The sequence below is a fragment of the Mustelus asterias genome, chromosome 28 (assembly GCF_964213995.1).
Source record: "Mustelus asterias chromosome 28, sMusAst1.hap1.1, whole genome shotgun sequence".
Classification (NCBI taxonomy): domain Eukaryota; kingdom Metazoa; phylum Chordata; class Chondrichthyes; order Carcharhiniformes; family Triakidae; genus Mustelus; species Mustelus asterias.
In genome coordinates this window covers 22886920-22905972 of record NC_135828.1, presented here as the reverse complement: position 1 = coordinate 22905972, position 19053 = coordinate 22886920, and the positions used below count along the sequence as shown (strand labels likewise).

Here is a 19053-nt window from a genome sequence, read left to right as displayed (position 1 = left end):
AAATAAACTTTAAACTTAAACTTAAATCTAGGCCCTAAGTTCTGAAATTCTCCCCCTTCCAACTTCTCTGTTTTACTACAATAAAGATGCTATATAAATGCAAGATTTTCTTTTGTTACTGTTGTTTTTGTTCTTTAAATTATTTCTGTATTTCTCACTTTCCAACTCTTACTCTGTTCGAGGCACAACCCTTGACTTCACCAGTGAACATGCTTCACAAACAATGAGAATCCAGGTCAGCCTTGCTTTCTCAGTTGCTAGGAGTCCATTATAGACAGGAAACCTTGTCAGAAATCTCTGGCAACAGCTTCTACATTTCTGTCAGTGGGTCGGCAGGAAGCTGAAGACAGATGGCTGAGATAGACTTCAAGGGCGTAGGGCTGCATTCCAGGATAGTGGTCAGCGAAATATTAACAATATCTTCCTTATGATAATGAGAGAGAATTTCTCGTGGCTTCAGTAACATAACAACAATTAGATGGTTCTTTACATGCTGCAAGGTGAACAGGTCATTTCACTGTAGGATTCTGCCATATAATTACCCATTAATTCAACCTAATAAAACATGGGAAAGCCAGCAACCATGTCCCGGTGTGCAACATGCCTCTTCCCAGTTTGGCATAAGGTGCGTTTCATTTTCTCGCCGCATTGGCTCACATTAACTATGCCAAGCATACTTTCAATCACGAATGCCATACAGATGGCTTGATGAAATGTCACAGGAGGGTTATTGGGGACATAGTCAGTGTTGCACAGCAACTACTATTAATGTCACACATTGTAAAAACAGTTTGAGCTGTTTGTTTTTTCCTCCAAAATTCATTCTACTAATTAAACTTGAAGTTTTCTGTTAATGTGTATTTTAATTTTGACCTAAAAGCGAGCAGATTTGCCCAACGCTTTTTTTTAACTAAAAATTAAATGGGAAAATCAGAAGGTTTAAAGTTCGACTGTGCTGACGGCAGGACCATTTGTTTATCTTTTTTTTCAGTTTTAACACCCTTTCCACTGAAATGTTACAGTACAGGAGGCTCTTTGGCCCATCGTGTCTACACTGGCTTTCTGAATGAGCAATTCATTTAGTCCATTCTCCCGCCTTCTCGCCATAACCTTGCACATTCTTCCTTTTTAGATGACTGGCTAATTCGCTTTTGAATGCTTCAAATTGAAACTGCCTCCACCACACTCTTGCGCTCTCTGTTCCAGCCGTTAACTATTTGTTACGTGATAAAGTTTTCCTCATATTCCTTTTCCTGCTTTTACCAATTATTTTTGTGCTAGCAGCAACACACGGTGGCACCGTGGTTAGCACTGCTACCACGCAGCACCAGGGACCTGGGTTAAATTCCAGCTTTGGGTGACTGTGTGGTGTTTGCATGTTCTCCACGTGTCTGCTTGGGATTCCTCCGGATGCTCCGGTTTCCTCCCGCAGTTCAAAGATGTGCAGGTTGTAGTAAGCCACTGTTAGCTGTTATCTGTTGTGGTTAACCACTGTTAGTTAGTATCTGTTATTATCTGTATATGTGGCACATCCCTGCCGGCTCCGCCTAAGACTCCTCCCCCTGGTCCAGGTAAGGCGATGGCTCCTCCCATGGCCTTTAGTACGGACCAGATCTCCGACAGGGATGGCTCCAAGTTCTTGTTAATAAAAGCCTATTTGTTCTTGCATACAAACTAGTCTTTGCTTGATTGATGGTGCATCATAGGTTAGGTGGATTGGCCATGCTAAATTGTCCCTTAGTGTCCTAAGATATGTAGGTTATGGGGGATTAGTGGGGTAAATACATGGGGTTATGGGGATAGGATCTGGATAAGATGCTCTGCCGGAGAGTCAGTGCAGACTCGATGGGCCAAAAGGCCTCCTTCTGCACTGTAGGGATTCTATGATTTTAAATCTGTAGTCTCTCATTCTCAATCCTTTCTACTCTGCCTAAACACCTCATGATTTTAAATACCTTTATCAAATCTCCTCAGTTTCCTTTTCTGTGAGGGTAACAGTCCTAACTTCACCAATCTACCTTCACACTTGAAGTTCCTCATCGCTGGGATCATTTTCGTGAATCTTTTCTGCACTCTCTCCAATTACTTCACATTCCTCAGAAGCTTTTCCCCAGGTCGGTGGTGACGTTCGCGAGGGGTCATAAGTTCAAGGTGAGGAGGGGGGAGGTTTAACACGGATATCCGAAGGACATATTTTACACAGAGGGTGGTGGGGGCCTGGAATGCGCTGCCAGGCAAGGTGGTGGAGGCTGTCACACTGGGAACGTTTAAGACTTATCTAGATAGCCACATGAACGGAGTGGGAATGGAGGGATACAAAAGAATGGTCTAGTTTGGACCAGGGAGCGGCACGGGCTTGGAGGGCCGAAGGGCCTGTTCCTGTGCTGTATTGTTCTTTGTTCCTCCTAAAGTGCAACCCCCAGAACTGGACACAATACTGCAGCTGAGCTCCAACTAGTTCCCCATGCAAGTGTAACATAACCTCAAGCTCTTGCGCTCGATGCCACTACTAATAAAGCCGAGGATACTGTCGGCTTTATTAACCACTCCCTCAACCTGTCCTGCCATATACAATCACATATACACCCAGGTCCCTCTACTCATGCACCCCTTTTAGAATGTTTTTTAAACTAACCGGCCTGTATTTGCTGGGCTTATCTTTATTCTCTTTATTGAACTGAGGTGTAACAGTTACGATTCTTGAATCCTCTGGAACCATCAACATGTTTAAGGAAGCCTGAAAAATTATGGCCAGTGCCTCCACAATGTCCACTCCCATTTCCCTCAGTATCCTTGGATGCATCTCATCTGGACCTGGTGCTTCATCCATATTAGGTTCATTCGGCCTATCCTATACCTTCTCCTGTTCGATTTTAGTGTCTGAATTGTTTCCCCTTCCCCAGTGGCCTGGATAACACCTTTGTTGATTAAGACAGATGCAAAGTTTTCATTTAAAACTTCAGCTGTGCTCTCTGCCTCCTCATATAAGTCCCTTTTTGGACCCTAATCAGCCTCCACCTCCTTTTACCACCCCTTTTACTGTTTATATGCTGATAAAACACCTTTTATGTTCACTGCCAGTCTCTTTTCATACTTCCTCTTTATTTCTCTTATTTTTCACTTCTCTTTATTCGGCCTGGTTCCATTTTTTTTCCTTTGTCTTATTTTCTATCTCTTTTGTCACCCAGGGGCCCTGGCGTTGTTTGCCCCATCTTTGCCTTTCAAGGGAATATACATTGACTGTGCCCGAAACTCCTCCTCTTTGAAGGCAGCTCAGCTGCAACTATTCCTGCCAACCTTTGCCTTCAGTTAATTTGACCCGGATTGAAGTTGGCTTTCCCCCAGTTAATTAGTGTAACCCTGGATTGTTCTTTGTCCTTTTACACTACTTTAGGTAAATCCTGACTTAAATATTTTTAAATAGTTTTTATTTCTGTTTTTTCAACTTGTTTATTTTCCGTATCAGAGTCTGTTCATTTGATGGAGCCTCTCTAAGACAGGGATCCAGGATGCTGACCTGAATGCTGACACTTTCATGACATGGCTCCCAAATCTTTTTATCTCCAATCCCCAGATAATTGGCATGCTGTCCATGTATTCAGCAGAAATCGGCACTCAACACATCCAAAACTTTCACACAATGATTGTAATACCACCAGGCTTAGAATAGTTATGGAAAAATGGCAATGCACAATCAAGTGTAAAGATAGATAACAATAGGGGGCCAAATTTTAGTGGGTTGGAAGGGGGATCTGGTCCAATTGGATTTGAATCAAAAATTGTAGGCGTAACAGTCATTGAATAATGGGCAGCTTTCAAAGAGATGATGGAGTGATTTTACATTAGTGGGAGGTAGGTTCCCCCCCCCCCCCCCCCCCAGCCCTTCGTTAGGATTATCGGTCACAAGCCAGCTGACTAAAAGAGACTGCCCCCATAGTAGTCTAAACAAGCAGCAAGTGAGATTTCCACCACTCAATGGGTGGAAGTTCCACCCTCAAGATCTGTCATCCAATCCGCTTCTCGGCCTTTTGGCTAAGATCAAGTGTAGTATGGACGGCAGCCCATGGTCGGCCGCACTTGGTTGAGGTCATTAGGTTACACTGAAGCTTCATATGTTTCATATGAAGCAATATTTTAAAGTGGCATCTCGGCCTTTGGCCAAGATGCAAATGAGCTCAAGTCTTGGAGGAGGAACCTCCCCCTTCTCCAATCAGCTTGGCTCATGTAGATCAGGCCCAGGACAGGGTGGTTTGGTCGCTTGCCCTGTCTTGTCAGCCTGGATCTGAAATGTCTCAACTTGTTGAGACTCTGAATTGGATTTGATTTGATTGAATTGGAAAAGTATATTTTTAAAAAATCCGTCATCCAATCTGATTGGTCAGCATTCCTGGCAGCACCGCGGGCACTTCTGGGGCGGCCAACATTCCCAGGAAGAAGATCAATGGTGACAAAACTCAGGTGAGTCCTGAGCCTTTGGGGCAAGGAGGCATCAGGCACCCTAGGCAGAGGTGGGATGGGGGAACGGGGAAATGGGGTTTGGAAGCGAGGCAGCAAGGTACTGGGGGTACAATCTTAGGGGTATGCCTCCAATGTATCCAAGGCACTCCTCAAAAGATATACCGGCTTCCCTTCCCCCTTTTGTTCTTGCCTTTTCACCAACCTTGGTAAAAAGAAAGCTGCCTCCCCACTCTGACCCACCTTCTGTTGCCCAATGAATTATGGCAGTGCAGGTAGATTGAGGCCCTTAATTACCCCTCAATTGGGCTATCCAAACCTGAGGGCAAAGGGCTGGTGGGCATCATACCCATCCCCAGTATTATGGGGACCTGGCTGGGGGAGGGCGGGAAGATGGTCAGCTGCCCACCCAACATATTTTACAGCTGAAAACACCTAGTTGGGGGGTCCTTAAAATGCAGCCCAATGTTTAAGCTACCCAGTGGAAGTATTCTTATGGGGAAAAAAGAGGGGCAACCAAAGCTGGAGCTGCCTAGATGACTAAAGCTTACAGTGATTAAGATAAGACAGAAGAAGAGGTTAATAATTTTAAGATTCATAATACAGTGGAGAGCCACACTGAGTCAATAGAGAGGAGATCTAAAAATAGCACATCCAGAACACAGACAAAGGGGAAAAATGGAAAAATCTGGACATCTTTAGTGAGAAGAAAGATGTTTCTGGCTTAAATGCATTAAACACACAGCCCCCACCGCCCCTCCCCATTTATTTGGTTTAAAGCCCTCTCTACTTCCGTAGTTATGCAGTTTGCAAGAACACTGGCTCCAGCACGGTTCAGATGTAGGCCCGTCCCAATGGTACAACCTCCGCTTTCCCCAGTGCTGATGCCAGTACCCCATGATCCAGAACCCACTGTTCCCACACCAGTCTTTGACCCACATATTCATCTCTCTAATTTTATGTACCCTATGCCAATTTGCAATAATCAAAGGAAAGGTGGGGCTGATGAAGGACTAAATTGGAAAGTTACTAAATGTGTGCTTTGCGTCTGACTTCACGAGATAACAGGATGCTGCCCACTTAACAGGAAAAGAGGACAATTGCAATTTTGGACAGGGTGAAAATAAAGGGGTCCCAGTGCGCAAACATTTTCAGAGCCTGGAAGTTTTAGCCCTTGATTTCAACCACCAGATGGTGCTATTGAGCTGTACAGCTGATCAAGATTCAGCAGTAGTGGCAATTGGAAAATGTACAATTGCTCAGGTTTTGCTTGACTTGGGACCAACCGCTATATTCTACTTGATCAATTACCTCAATAGTGACATTTTTAGCCACTTAATTATTACAAGTGCAAGGTTTTATAAGCTGGTAATGTTTTAAAAAGTCTTTTTGTTTCAAGGTAAAATGGAACATGTGACTTCCTACCAATTCAGCCTGGTGATAAGTCAATGTGAACTGTTTGCCAAGGGGATTGGGGGGCCCGGGTCAAAAGCTGTAGAAACCCAAATGGCAGCTTCCACATCTGAACACAAAGACAACAGGAGCCGACTTGGCTTAGTGCAGTTTTACAGCACAAAATTTAATGTGAGTTTGGTAGAGGGAGGGCATTTAATCGGGTGGAAGTGTGGTGGGTGGGAATCCTGCCATCTTCCACCTCCACCCCAGTTAAGTCCATTGTGGGAAGACCCATAGAACACTAAACGGCCTCATTCCACTGCCACTGGTATTAACCAAAGAGCAGGCAGTGATACCCGCCTATAAGGGAGAATGATGAGCAAACCTGTGCCTTAACAGGGTTATTTGCTGGCTCCAGCAGGTGTCCCTCATTCAGAGGCATTCAGTACCTGATTGAGGGATCTGTCGTCAGTAAAGGAAGGCCCACCAAGAGCCTGCACTTGCTGTTGATCCTGCTGCTCTCAAACTCCCTTAGATCTCCACCCTGCACCCTCCCTTCCGCCATCGCTTGCGTGTGGCCTGGGTCTTGGGCCTTATATGTGTACATTGTCAGCCAAACCGTGCAAGCTGCCGGCCTTAACTAGTCAGCAGCTCTCAGGGGGTGGAACTTGCGTCCTCCAGGTTCCTTGATGCATGGGAAGGCCTGAGAGGGACTCTTACTTTGCCGGGCCTCCCCTAAAGACGGTGATGCGGGTCTCACGCCAGCTCTCCAGATGGCAGGCAAGACCCCCACCTCCTTCATTAAATACCACCCAAGGAATCTCAGGCAGTCTGATTCAGAGATCCTGGACAAAGAGAGAGAAAAGACAGGGAAATGACTTTCGATTAGCACTGGATGTAGGACAGGGAAACAGGGAGAAACAAGCCTGTTGGAAGTTGGGAGTAAATTTGGACTGCTTCCTGTAAAGGTTCCAATTCTGCAGAGAGTGCGATGATGTCCTGTACAAATGCACTGTGGGAGATTTTGGTTGTGTTAGAAGGTTAAAGGGGACATCATTACTGTAGTTACTTTCGAATGAGTAACATTTCATCAATCTTGATTTTAGTGTCTTTGTTACATTAAAAGTCCTAAAGCATGACATCTTGTTATGTGATCCTTTGGTCACTGGAAATTCAAATCTATTTTTAAAAGTTATCGGTCTCTATGGGGGTCGTAATGTGATAAATAACAATGAGGATGTATTGATTAGAGGCATAATAGGGGCTCAGTTCACATCGCAAGATCATAGCAAGGAATGAAGGGGTGGCACAGTGGTTAGCACTGCTGCCTCACAGCTCCAGGGACCTGGGTTCGATTCCCAGCTTGGGTCACTGTCTGTGCAGAGTCTGCACATTCTCCCCTTGTCTGCGTGGGTTTCCTCCGGGTGCTCCCGTTTCCTCCCACAGGGTTAGGTACATTGGCCATGCTAAGTTGTCCCTTAGTGTCCCTGGATGCGTAGGTTAGAGGGATTAGCAGGGTAAATATGTGGGGTTAAGGGGATAGGACCAAGGTGGGATTGTTGTCAGTGCAGACTTGATGGGCCAAATGGCCTCGTTCTGCACTGTAGGGATTCTATGGGTACAATTGTATGCACCTGTTTCAAACCACTAGCTTGATGTTTTTGAAGAGTCACTCGTTCTATTACAGTGTTGAAGTAGAGGGGAGAAAATCAATTTGTGTGGCACTGCTTCAAGTCAATTACATTGATTGCTAGGGGCAGACAGCGCCACTACCAGCATGACTTACATATTTCTTCAATGATATCAGTGAGGAATACTATACAGGTAATGTCTTGCAACGCTGCCTACTCCCAGAGAATCAATGTAAGTTTGCAGGCCTGTCATCTTCAAAGATTTGAGTACACAGTGTCCCTGTTGTCTCTCTCCCTGCACATCCTTTAAAGTTACACCATTTCAACACTTCTCTGCATTAAATCAGGTCCACCATGAATCTGCTCTTTTCACCAATCTGTCCACATCCTCCTGAACCCTATTATCCTCCTTACCCTATTACATTTTGAATTTTATGTTATCTGCAAACATTGAAATTACGCTATCTGTATCCAAATCATTAGTTTACTGTGTATCTCAAAGATCATTGGGCCGAACACTGACCCCCTAGGAGCTACAACTGCAGGCTTCCCTCCAGTCTGAAAAACAACTGTTCGCTACTACCTTTGTCTTCTGTATCTTGGCCAATTTTGTACCTATGCTGCCACTGTCCAGTTAACACTCTTCAGTTTGTGAACAAGTCTATTATCTGGTAATCAAAGTCTTTTGAAAGTTCACCTTCATCAAACTTCTCCACTGATTCATCAAGGAACTCAATCAAGTTTGAAAATTAAAATAGAAAATGCTAGAAATAACTCAGCAAGTCTGACAGCATCTGTGGGGAAGGAAACTGAGTTAATGAGCATGATGTTGCCCCTTTAACCCAGACATTGAGGTCAAATGGGCTTCATAAACCTGCACTATGTGGGAAACAGCCACATGGTAGTGATTTTCCCCAAAGTGGGTGGGCTCTCAAAGCTAGAGGGCCAAGAACAGGCCCTCCAGCACTGAAAGGCTGGTGGTAGATGGGAACGGGTTGCGATTCCATTCATTTGAAGATATAGGAAACCCTCAAGGTGTCCTGGTGTCGGATGAGATGTAGAGCGAGTGACTGGACATCCAAGGTAGAAAGAAAACTGCTGTCACCAGGAAACTGCCAGAATGGCAGAGGGCCTGTGAAGAAGGTCATGGATGTCGATGGGGAGAGACCGGACAAGATGAGAAAAAAATGAGTTGAGATGGGACGAAAGTAGTTCTGTGGGGAAAGAACAATCTGAAATGACTTGTACCTAAATCCGTTAGTCAAATACAATTTAACAAACCCATGCTGGCTGCCAATTATATTGTGGAACTTTATCAAACACCTTCTAAAATATAAGTACATTATTTTGCTGGATCATCCATTTACTTGGTGAAAAATAATTCCAGTAAGTGTGTTGATGGTTTTAATCGGATGGTATACACGCTGAGTGACAGTGGCATCAGCTCCTGAGATATAGAACATTATCCCTGCAGAGGTGGGTGACAACATTGACATTGCTCACCTCCAGGGCTGCTTTTTATTCTGGCTCTCTCTAATCAGACAACTACCTACAAATGCCAGTAATACAAGTCCACAAGATGAAGGGTGAAATTATAAAATAAATAAGCATTGGTAATGTTCTAAACAAGATGAAAAAGTACGGGAAAAGGCTCAGTTGGTTAACAGCAAGTGTAGAGAGAGCAGACAAATGAATATTTAATTTATGGATCCTTCATCAGAGCCAGGAGATATTGCAAGATGAATGGCATTTAAAATGTAGAACAAGGCGGGGAAATATGCACACGCACACGTACAGAAAAAGCAGAGTAACCTGGAGGGTGCTGGAGTGGAAAACATGAGCTGGTTAAATGTCAAAGTCATAATAATGAGAGAAATTGAAGACATTCATGAGATACAGATTTTATATATCAGATACAGTGATTGTGTGAAGCTCAGTAGGTGGGATAAGGCTTCCATTTCAACCTGCCTCATTTCCCACTGCTTGAACTATTCACAATTTCTCTGTGGCTCATAAATGTCTTTAATTTCTTTGATTTCTCACATTAGGCCCCCTACTGTCTTACGCTAATGTCAATTCTGCCAATTTAATTAGGTCCTTTTTAAACTCGGGCGCTTCATAGTTTATCCATTTTTTTCTGGCCTGTACCAAGCTTTCTTCTGCTTTGCTCTGATTTTTGATGTATTTTCCCTCTTTGAGGAAGGATCGGCTCCTGAAACATTAACTCCTCTGTTCTCCTCACAAATGCTAACTGACTAAATATTTCCACCATTTTCTGTTGTGTCAAATTTCCAGCTTCTGATATTTTATGTTTATTGATAACCTTCTGTTTTCCGATATGAGACTTTTTGATTATGAGAATAACATTCACAAATCTCTAGGCCTTCAGCACAGACCCTGTACTTATCGGGATGACAGTCCAGCTGTAATAGAACATGTAACGTTGATCAGGGTACTTAAGGGAGTTTGTCAGAATGACTGTAATTACATGTTGTAGTACTAAGATCTGAAGCTCGGGAACTGATCTGTGTTGACTTAGCTGGTTTCAGGCAATCTGGCAGATGAAGAAAAGACTCATTTATATAGGGGCTGTCAAGATTTTGATCAATGCATTTCACAACCAAAGATCTTTTTTTGTTAGAGTATAATCACTGTTGCCATGTAGGAAGCTGCAGTGTTCTAGATTAGAAACGCTATCCAGTGGCTCCCACCCCTCTGTTGGTGGTCACAGTAAGAAGTCTCACAACACCAGGTTAAAGTCCAACAGGTTTATTTGGAATCACAAGCTTTCGGAGCGCTGCTCCTTCATCGGATGAGCTCCACCGGGACTTCTTACTGTGCCCACCCCAGTCCCATGCCGGCATCTCCACATCTGTTGGTGGTGAAAGAGGATTGTATCAGGCTGAGCTGTTTTGCCACTATTTCAGTATAAAGATCCCTTGGGCATTCAAAAACACTTTACACCTTTTAAAGTGCAGTGTTGTAATTTGTAGAAACATGGCAGCTAATTTGTGCGCAGGAAAATTCCAGTGGTTTTTTTGGTGCACACTGTCGAAAGGTTAAATTCTAAAAAGCATTTCCTAATATAGTTTTCTGTGAATCAGAGGAAATTGTGTCACTTGCTAATTGAGAGGTGTAAGAATGGCCGGCACATTTTAGTACAACGCACAATGGCCTCTTCACAGATGACACTCATTTCACATAATTTAAATAACACAATAATCCCAGAATAATTTTAACTGCTCTCGGCAGCTGATGTAAATCAGCTGACACGTGAGAGAGAAAGAGCCCTAGGTGAGGCACCGTTATGGCTGTCCACATTGTACAGCTGCACCCCAGCAAGATTCAGGCCCTTCATCAGAGAAGGAGAGCAAATTGCAACCAATATTTGGAGTTCCCTTGTAAGTGCTTCGACTGGGCAGCTGCTGAGTGTTTCAGTATATCTACTCAGTATCATTAACAACAATAGCTTGTATTTATATAGTGCCTTTAACACAGTAAAATGTCCCAAGAGGCTTCACAGGCGTGCAATCAGCCAAACTTGACACCGATCCACATGAGGCAATATGACCGGAGACCATCATTTTGGTCAAAGAAGTAGATTTTCAGGAACTTCTTGAAGAAAGGGAGGTTTAAGGGTGAAGAGAATTCCACGGCTTAGTCCTTCGACAGCTGAAGGTATGGGGTGTAGGAAACTGAGAAGTATAGAAACAGGGTGGAGAGGTTGTAGGACTGGAGGGGGTTACCAAGATAGGGAATTGTGAGACTGTGTAGGGATTTGATGTCAAGGATGTGAATTTTAAATGAATACATTGCTAGGGTTTGTCTAAGTGGGCTGTTGATTAGGCTTTGTTCAGAGTTTGAAGACCTATGTGAGCTTTGAATGAGAAGAGGGCTGGGCCATGTCCACCAGACCAGGGCCATGTCCACCAGACCAGGGCCATGTCCACCAGACCAGGGCCATGTCCACCAGACCAGGGCCATGTCCACCAGACCAGGGCCATGCTGAGAGCTGGGTCTAGCTTCACTGGCTCCTCAGCTCTTTCTCTCTCAAGTGTCAGCTGATTTACATCAGCTGCCGAGAGCAGTTAAAATTATTCTGGGATTATTGTTTTATTTAAATTATGTAAAATGAGTGTCATCTGTGAAGAGGCCATTGTGCATTGTACTAAAATGTGCCGGCCATTCTTACACCTCTCAATTAGCAAGTGACACAATTTCCTCTGATTCACAGAAATCTATATTAGGAAATATTTTTTAGAATTTAACCTTTCGACAGTGTGCACCAAAAAAACCACTGGAATTCTCTAGTGCACAAATTAGTTGCCGTGTTTCTACATATTACAACACTGCACTTTAAAAGGTGTAAAGTGTTTTTGAATGTCCTGAATTTGTGAAAAATGCTAAATTAATTCAGGTTCTTCTTCCTCACTTTGGTGAGGTACTTGAGGGTAGCTGGAGGGCTCAAAGATCAAGTGTAGTATCGACATGCTGTGCTTGGTTGAAGTCATTAGGTTGCATTTTAGCTTCATTTGAAGCAATGTTTTAAAGCGGCATCTCGGCCTTTTGGCTAAGATGCAAATGAGATCAAGCCTTGGAGGAGGTGCAATGCCTGCTCCAATCAGCTTGGATCATGTAGATCAAGCCCAAGACAGGAGGTGAGAGCCCTGTCTTGTCAGCTTGGATCAGGAATGTCTCAACTTGTTGAGAATCTGAATTGGACTTGATTTGATTGAATTGGAATAAAAACTTGAGGGTAGCTGGCACAAGTAGGTTCTACCCTAACACTTTCAGGAGAGAAAGAGAGCAACAAGCTTGTGTTTATAATCAGTTTATATTCTGTTGCCCTCTCCCATCAGTTCGGGTGGGTTTATCAGCCAAACGCAGTGCATGGAGGTGCTGTGAGTGCTGGAATGTGAGATAAGGCGGCCTTGACTTCAGAGCATAGGTGTTAAGTTAAAATCAGTGGACTAATCTCTCATCCTTTTGGTTATCATGCAGTAGCAACGGAGGTATCATTACAACTGCTTTGCACAGAACTCCTGGTTTTGGTGTATAGTGGTAGCAAGTTGCATTATTGATGAATCTTTATAAACTACAGCCCTCTGCTGAATATGGGGACGGGGGTGGATGGAGGGGGGTGTTGCAGGGCACAGAGAGGAGAAACACTTACATTAAATACAGCAGAAAGATTACTCTGTGCACAAGGAGTAAACCCATTCTTTAGAAATGAGTGCACAATTTTGGATCAGTGCACAGGAAATCTTTCTGTTTCTAATGAATAAATCCTGTCGCTTGTTGCTCAGGTTGATAAAGTTCAACTGAACCCTGAGTGGCAATGACTGACAGTAACATTTTGCATTTGTATATCTTTCTATAAATATACTTTGAACATATTAACATGTCCCAAGATACTTCAAAGGAATATTATCAAAGAAAATTTGACAACCAAGCCACTTAAGGAGATATTAGGGCAAATGACCAAATGCTTGATTAAAGAGTTATATTTTAAGGAATATCTGAAAGGAGGTGGAGGAGTGAAGGGAGGGAATTCCAGAGCTTGGGGCTCAGCCAGCTGAAAGCACGGCCAATGATGGTGGAACGATGAAAATCAGGGATGAACAAGAGGTCAGATATGGAGAAGTGCAGAAATCTGAGAGGGTTGTACGGCTGAAGGAGATAACAGAGAGTTTAAGTTTAGTGTCACATTAACACTGCAATGAAGTTGCTGTGAAAATCCCCTAGTCGCCACACTCCGCTGCCTGTTCAGGTACAATGAGGGAGAATTTAGCATGGCCAATGCACCTAACCAACATGTCTTTCGGACTGTGGGAGGGAACCAGAGCACCTGGAGGAAACCCACGCAATGCACAGGGAGAATGTGCAGACTCCACACAGACAGCAACCCAAGCTGGGAATCGAATGCAGGCTCCTGGTACTGTGAGGTGCTGACCACCCACCATGCTGTGCAAACCCCCCCCCCTCCCGACCTAGGCCTTGGAGGATTTGAAATAAGGGTGAGAATTTTTAATTTGAGGTGTTGGCAAATAGAGGCAATGTAGGGCAACAAACACAGGGAAGATTGATGAGGGAAGTTAGGTTACTACAGCTGAGTTTTTGATGAGCAGGAATGTATGGAATGTGGGAGAATGGAGGTTAGCCAGGAGCACATTGTAATAACTAAGTCTAGAAGGGAAACAAAAAAAAAGAGTTCAGCATAAAAGGAGCTGGGGCAAAGATGGGAGATGAGGGGAATGTTACAGTAGTGGACATAGATGGTCCTGGTGATGGTGTGAACTTGTGGCTGGATGCTCATCTCAAGGTCAGGTATGGCACCAAGGTTGTGAATAGTTTTGTTCAGCCTCCGCTTCGGGGAAAGGGTTGGAATTAGTGTCTAGCAAACTGAGTTCGTGGTTTAGAAACTTCAATCATTAAAACAACAAGAACTGAAATGTATCTTGAATTTTTCATACCATAGATCCAATGCTTTACAGTTGAAGCAGGATCGCTGTCATGCCTCGGACAGCTACTCTACAGGAGTAACCCACAAACAACAAATGAGATGAATAGCCAGTTCGTTGGTCCTTTTAAGTGGAATTGACTGATGGAAAAATATTGGCTGCGGCACCAGGAATTCTCTTTTTGTTTGTTTGAATTTACTTGGCATCTGTTACATTCACAGATCAATGTTTAATGTCTTGTCTGAAAGACAGCAACTCCGACAGCACAACTCAATATTACACTGCAGTGCCAGACTAAATTATATGCTTAAACCTCTAGTGGGGCATGAACTGACATGACAACATTCTAACGTGAGGCGAGAGTGCTGCCCTCTGAGCCGAGCTGTGAAGGGGAGATAGTTTGTGTTATAATTTACAAAGTGATTTTTCCCCCCAAAACCACCTCTTCTGAAAGTATTGATTTACACAAATTCCCTTAAAAATTTAAGGGATAAATGTAATGGTTTCTAATTTTGTGTTTCAGGTGCAGAATGAGCTATGTTAAGTAGAGCATATTAAGGAAACAAAACATGTTGTAGTCTAAATGGTTGTACTAACCCCATGCACAGAAATGCAATCCAGCTTCGTTAATATAAAAGTAGGTCGTCAGAATCTCCTTAGCGCTGCTGAAGCCAGCGATTTTTCCAGTTGTCTGCATATTTACAATTTGAAAACAAAAAGAATAGCCCCTCAGCTTTACTGCAAATATCTTTTGGGCTGTTAAAATTCTCAATCAGGTTGAAAGCGCGTGTATAAGTGAAAAACAATCCCTTGAATATTTTGACAGGAGAGGTGGCATCGAGGTTCCCTTGTATTGGTGGGTAATTTGTTTGTGTTTCTGTCCTTTCAGATGTTGCTGTACATCACAACCAGTGGCAGGGAGAGGAGTTGTTGCAATCCACCCCAAGGAGTAAAGTGATCAAGCTGGGTCCCTACTTACAGATTCAGACTGCACAGTGTGAGTGCTTTATTCTTAGCATAAGAAAAAAGGGCATTAACACTCGTGCGCTTGAGTTAGGATGCAAAAACGCAGGAGAAAGTTCAATACTTGACCCAAAGTAAACAGCAGCAGTGCTGTTGCTGTGAGGCTGCTACTGAGATAACAAAGCTTGAATGATTTCACCTCCACTCAGAGTGATAATTATGAAGAATAAATTGCACCGGACTCTAGTACCAGAGTGAAGGCTCACAGGTTGTCAGAGTAAATCAGGCTATTATGCTGGTGTCTCGAGAAACTCTGTATTTGAATACATTTAAAGCTAGGATAGACAGATTTTTGGTCTCTCAGGGAATCGAGGGAAATGAGGAGAAGGCGGGCAAGTGGAGTTGAAGCCCCAAGATCTGCCACGATTGTACTCAAAGATGGAGCAGGCACGAGGAGCCACATGCTCTACCCCTGCTCCTGATACTGTGCTCTTGTATAAGTCAATATTGGCAATGAAACTTCACAGCCACCCCTATAACCTTGATGTCAGTCCAATCACTTGTAATTTATTCTGTTGAATTTGTAATGGATTAGCCCTACTCATGGGGAATGTTTGAGGGCTGGGGAAGGTAAGGAAAAGTGAAGTCAGCATGAAGGACTGATGAATGTGATTGTCATTTGAAGCTGGCATTCGGAAGCTGTTTGTCAAGGTTAAGATTCAGGATGAGTTTGCCTGTTGGGACTGAAATTCAGAGCAAGCCTGGATATTAAGTCTGTGGTTTAGGACATATCTGCGTGTTTAAGTTGCGTTTAGGACAAGTCTAGGTGTAACAGGCGCCGGAGTGTGGCGACTAGGGGAATTTCACAGTAACTTCATTGCAGTTATTAATGTAAGCCTTGCTTGTGACCAATAAATAAACTTTAACTTTTAAGAATGGAGTTTAGGACAAATCTAGATGCTGAGGCTGAGATTCAGGGCGGCTCTGGATATTGGGTCTGTGGTTTAGGATATATCTGCATCTTTAAATTGGGTTTAGCACAAGTCTGGGTGTTGAGACTGGAGTTCAGAGTGAGTCTAGGGTGTTGAGACTACGATTGATTGAGGCCAAATCTCAATTAGGATTCAGGTGGCTAGGTATGATTGTTTATTAAGATTGTTAATCGACTTAAAGTCTGTTTGGGTTTGGTCCTTGCATGTTGCTGTTAAAGGCACTGGATTGAGTGAGGTGACCCAGATTGAAAGCATTGGATTGAGTGACATGATCCTGAAGTCAATTGGAAGCTCTTCCTGTCTGTTATTAGCAACTGCTCATCACAGATCACAGAAACCCTACAGTGCAGAAGGAGGCCATTCGACCCATCGAGTCTGCACCGACCACAATCCCACCCAGGCCCTACCCCCATATCCTGACACATTTACCCGCTAATCCCTCTAACCTACACATCTCAGGACACTAAGGGACAATTTTAGCATGGCCAATCAACCTAACCTGCACATCTTTGGACTGTGGGAGGAAACCGGAGCACCCGAAGGAAACCCACGCAGAGGAGAATGTGCAAACTCCACACAGACAGTGACCCAAGCCGGGAATCGAACCCAGGTCCCTGGAGCTGTGAAGCAGCAGTGCGAACCACTGTGCTACCGTGCTGCCTGTGCTACCGTGCTATACTTGGATCTTTGAACAGGAGCGCTGTTCCTTCAGTTTCAGTCCTAATCCTTGTAACCTGGTCTAAATGTCTCCCATCAATGCTAGTTCCAGTGGTTCAAGATTGGTGTCAGTTTATTTGTGTAGCTCTAACATGTAAATTTTGTCTGTTGAACATTTATCTGTGTGAATTATGCTAACTTTTCCTGAATGTTTTGTTTCTAAGGGTCCCAAACAGTGAATGCAATGGCACTGAAGGAGCTAATAGCATACATTTCAGCTCAGCACTCCCATCTTTTGACAGTGGAGCCCACAAACCATCAGCGTCTAGAGTCCATGCAGTATGTGAACATTTATAAACTGCAACCAGGCATGGTAGTACATGCACGACTCAAAGTTGTCTTCATCACTGTGCTCTCAGGTCTGTGTTCTCTGATCTCTCCCAATTTTTTCCCGATGTTACTTCCCTTTCTCTTCTGGAAGTAGCAAAAATCCACTGGAACCCACTCTTTCCCACCCTACCTCCCACCCTAAAACCTTACCCAAACGGTTATTGTGTGAGCACTAGACCAAGAGTGTGGCAATTAAGCTGTTTAACCATGGACAAAGTGCAGCTCTCAGCATTGGCCCCTGAAGAGCAATGGGAATCCTGGATAGTGATGTCATTCCTTCTCTGGCTGTTTCTAATCTGAGATCAGCTGATTCAGCACAGACTCAAAATCAAACACAGCTGATTTTCTGACTGCTATATCCAAGTTTTTTGGTGATCTGACCCGGTACCTTCTCTACCTTCTGCAATTTGTTTGTATTGTGTCGCTCTGGTTAGGCACCTTGAGACATTTTGCTATGTTAAAAGTGTAAAATAAGTACAAATTGTTGATTTCCAAATTAGGGGTGTATTTACCAATCGAGGGTTGGCTTCCATCTGATTTTTTTTTTTATTCATTCATGGGCATGGGCGTCGCTGGCTAAGCCAGCATTTATTGCCCATCCCTTGTTGCCCTTGAGAAGATGGTGGTGATAACTGAGGAGCTTGCTCGGCCATTTCAGAGGGCTGTTGAGAGTCAACCACATTCAGTACAGAGAAAAGCTCATGTCCATCATGGTGAGGGACATTACTGCTGGAGAATGGAACTCTCCCCACTGAGAAGCAACAGCAATTTGCATTTATATAGCCTCTCTAACTTAATAAAACATCCCAAGGTGCTGCATAGGAATGTTATCGGATCAAATTTGACCCTAACACACAAAGAGATATTAAATCACGTGACCAAAAGTTTGAGGAAAAATATTTTTACGCAAGTGTTTAGAATCTGGAATGTACTGCCTGAGATCTGGTAGAGTCCAATTCAATCTTGACTTTCAAAGGGGAATTGTATAAGCACGTGAAAAGGCAACATTTTCAGATCAATGGGGAAAAGGCGGAAGAAGTAGGACTAGATGAGTTGCTCTTGCGGAGAGTCGGCATTGATATAAGTGAATGGCCTCCTTCTGCGTTGTCACCATTCTGTGATTTGTGCCATGATCCTGTAGTCAATTTTCAATCAACATCACTATTACTTAGTATCTTATCCATTATCACATTGCTGTTAGTTACATTACAACTGTAATTACACCTTCAGTGGTTGTAAAGCATTTTGGAACTTCCTGAGAAGTTCTTCCTGAAAACCAAGTGTTTCTTTTAACTTTCCTTTAAACTTTGACTTGGAGGTGAAAGGCTGGCATTCCCACCCGATTCTCTGAAATAGTGGCTTTTGATGTAAATCAACGTTATTCTGACCTTCATTCTATTGAATCAAGAGTTCCTCACATTAGAGACATTTCAAGTTAAGCCTTGTACAGCTTTCATTGTTAGATTTTGTTGTTAATGACATAATGGAAGGTCAGAGCAGGAAACCCCCCTTCTCCACAGGAACCAGGAGGATTAGGGAAGGGCTAATTCACCAGGGGTCTCTTTCTGATTACTGTCTGATGATCCAGCTACAAACTGTGTTTGGGTGTTGGGTAAGGACCAGTTCAGTATTTATCATGTGACACCCAAACATGGATCATTAACCAAGCAGGTTCAAACATTCCCACCATTTTGTGATTCTGTTCAGTAAAGTACTTTTGAGTTACTGCTGCTGATGGTGCACTGTGTAATGTAACATAATCTTGCATACAGAGAACACCTACACATATCGTGGGAAGGAGCAACAGAAGGTAGTGCTGAGCGTGGAGCAGGTCAAAGGCCAACCAGGCACACTAACGCTTTGGGGAAATGGGATAACCTGGCATGCTCAGATCCAAAGGAAATTGGGTAAGTGAAACTTAACATCTAGAAATATGAGTGACTGAGGGAGAATGATGAACAGCATGTGTAAGGAGTGACCTGTGGTAATTAGGGATGCTGTAAGTAAGCATTGTCCTTGAGGTAATGAGGCACAGTTGCTGTAAGGAGTGAATATAGTTCATAAAGGTTGCTGTGTAAGGATAATTAAACAATGGAAAGCCTGTTTCCC

At 43.5% G+C, this 19053-nt stretch overlaps 1 protein-coding gene across 7 annotated transcripts in view; it reads left to right on the top strand.

Moving 5' to 3' along the window:
• shld2 (shieldin complex subunit 2) overlaps positions 1–19053 on the top strand; it is a 137577-nt gene that overhangs the window by 54609 nt on the left and 63915 nt on the right. For all 7 annotated transcript variants that reach the window (XM_078199687.1, XM_078199689.1, XM_078199688.1 and 4 more), the window contains 3 exons: positions 14832–14939; positions 16779–16973; positions 18717–18851. In XM_078199687.1, the coding sequence (XP_078055813.1) occupies positions 14832–14939; positions 16779–16973; positions 18717–18851 (438 nt within the window). The remainder of the gene's footprint in view (positions 1–14831; positions 14940–16778; positions 16974–18716; positions 18852–19053) is intronic.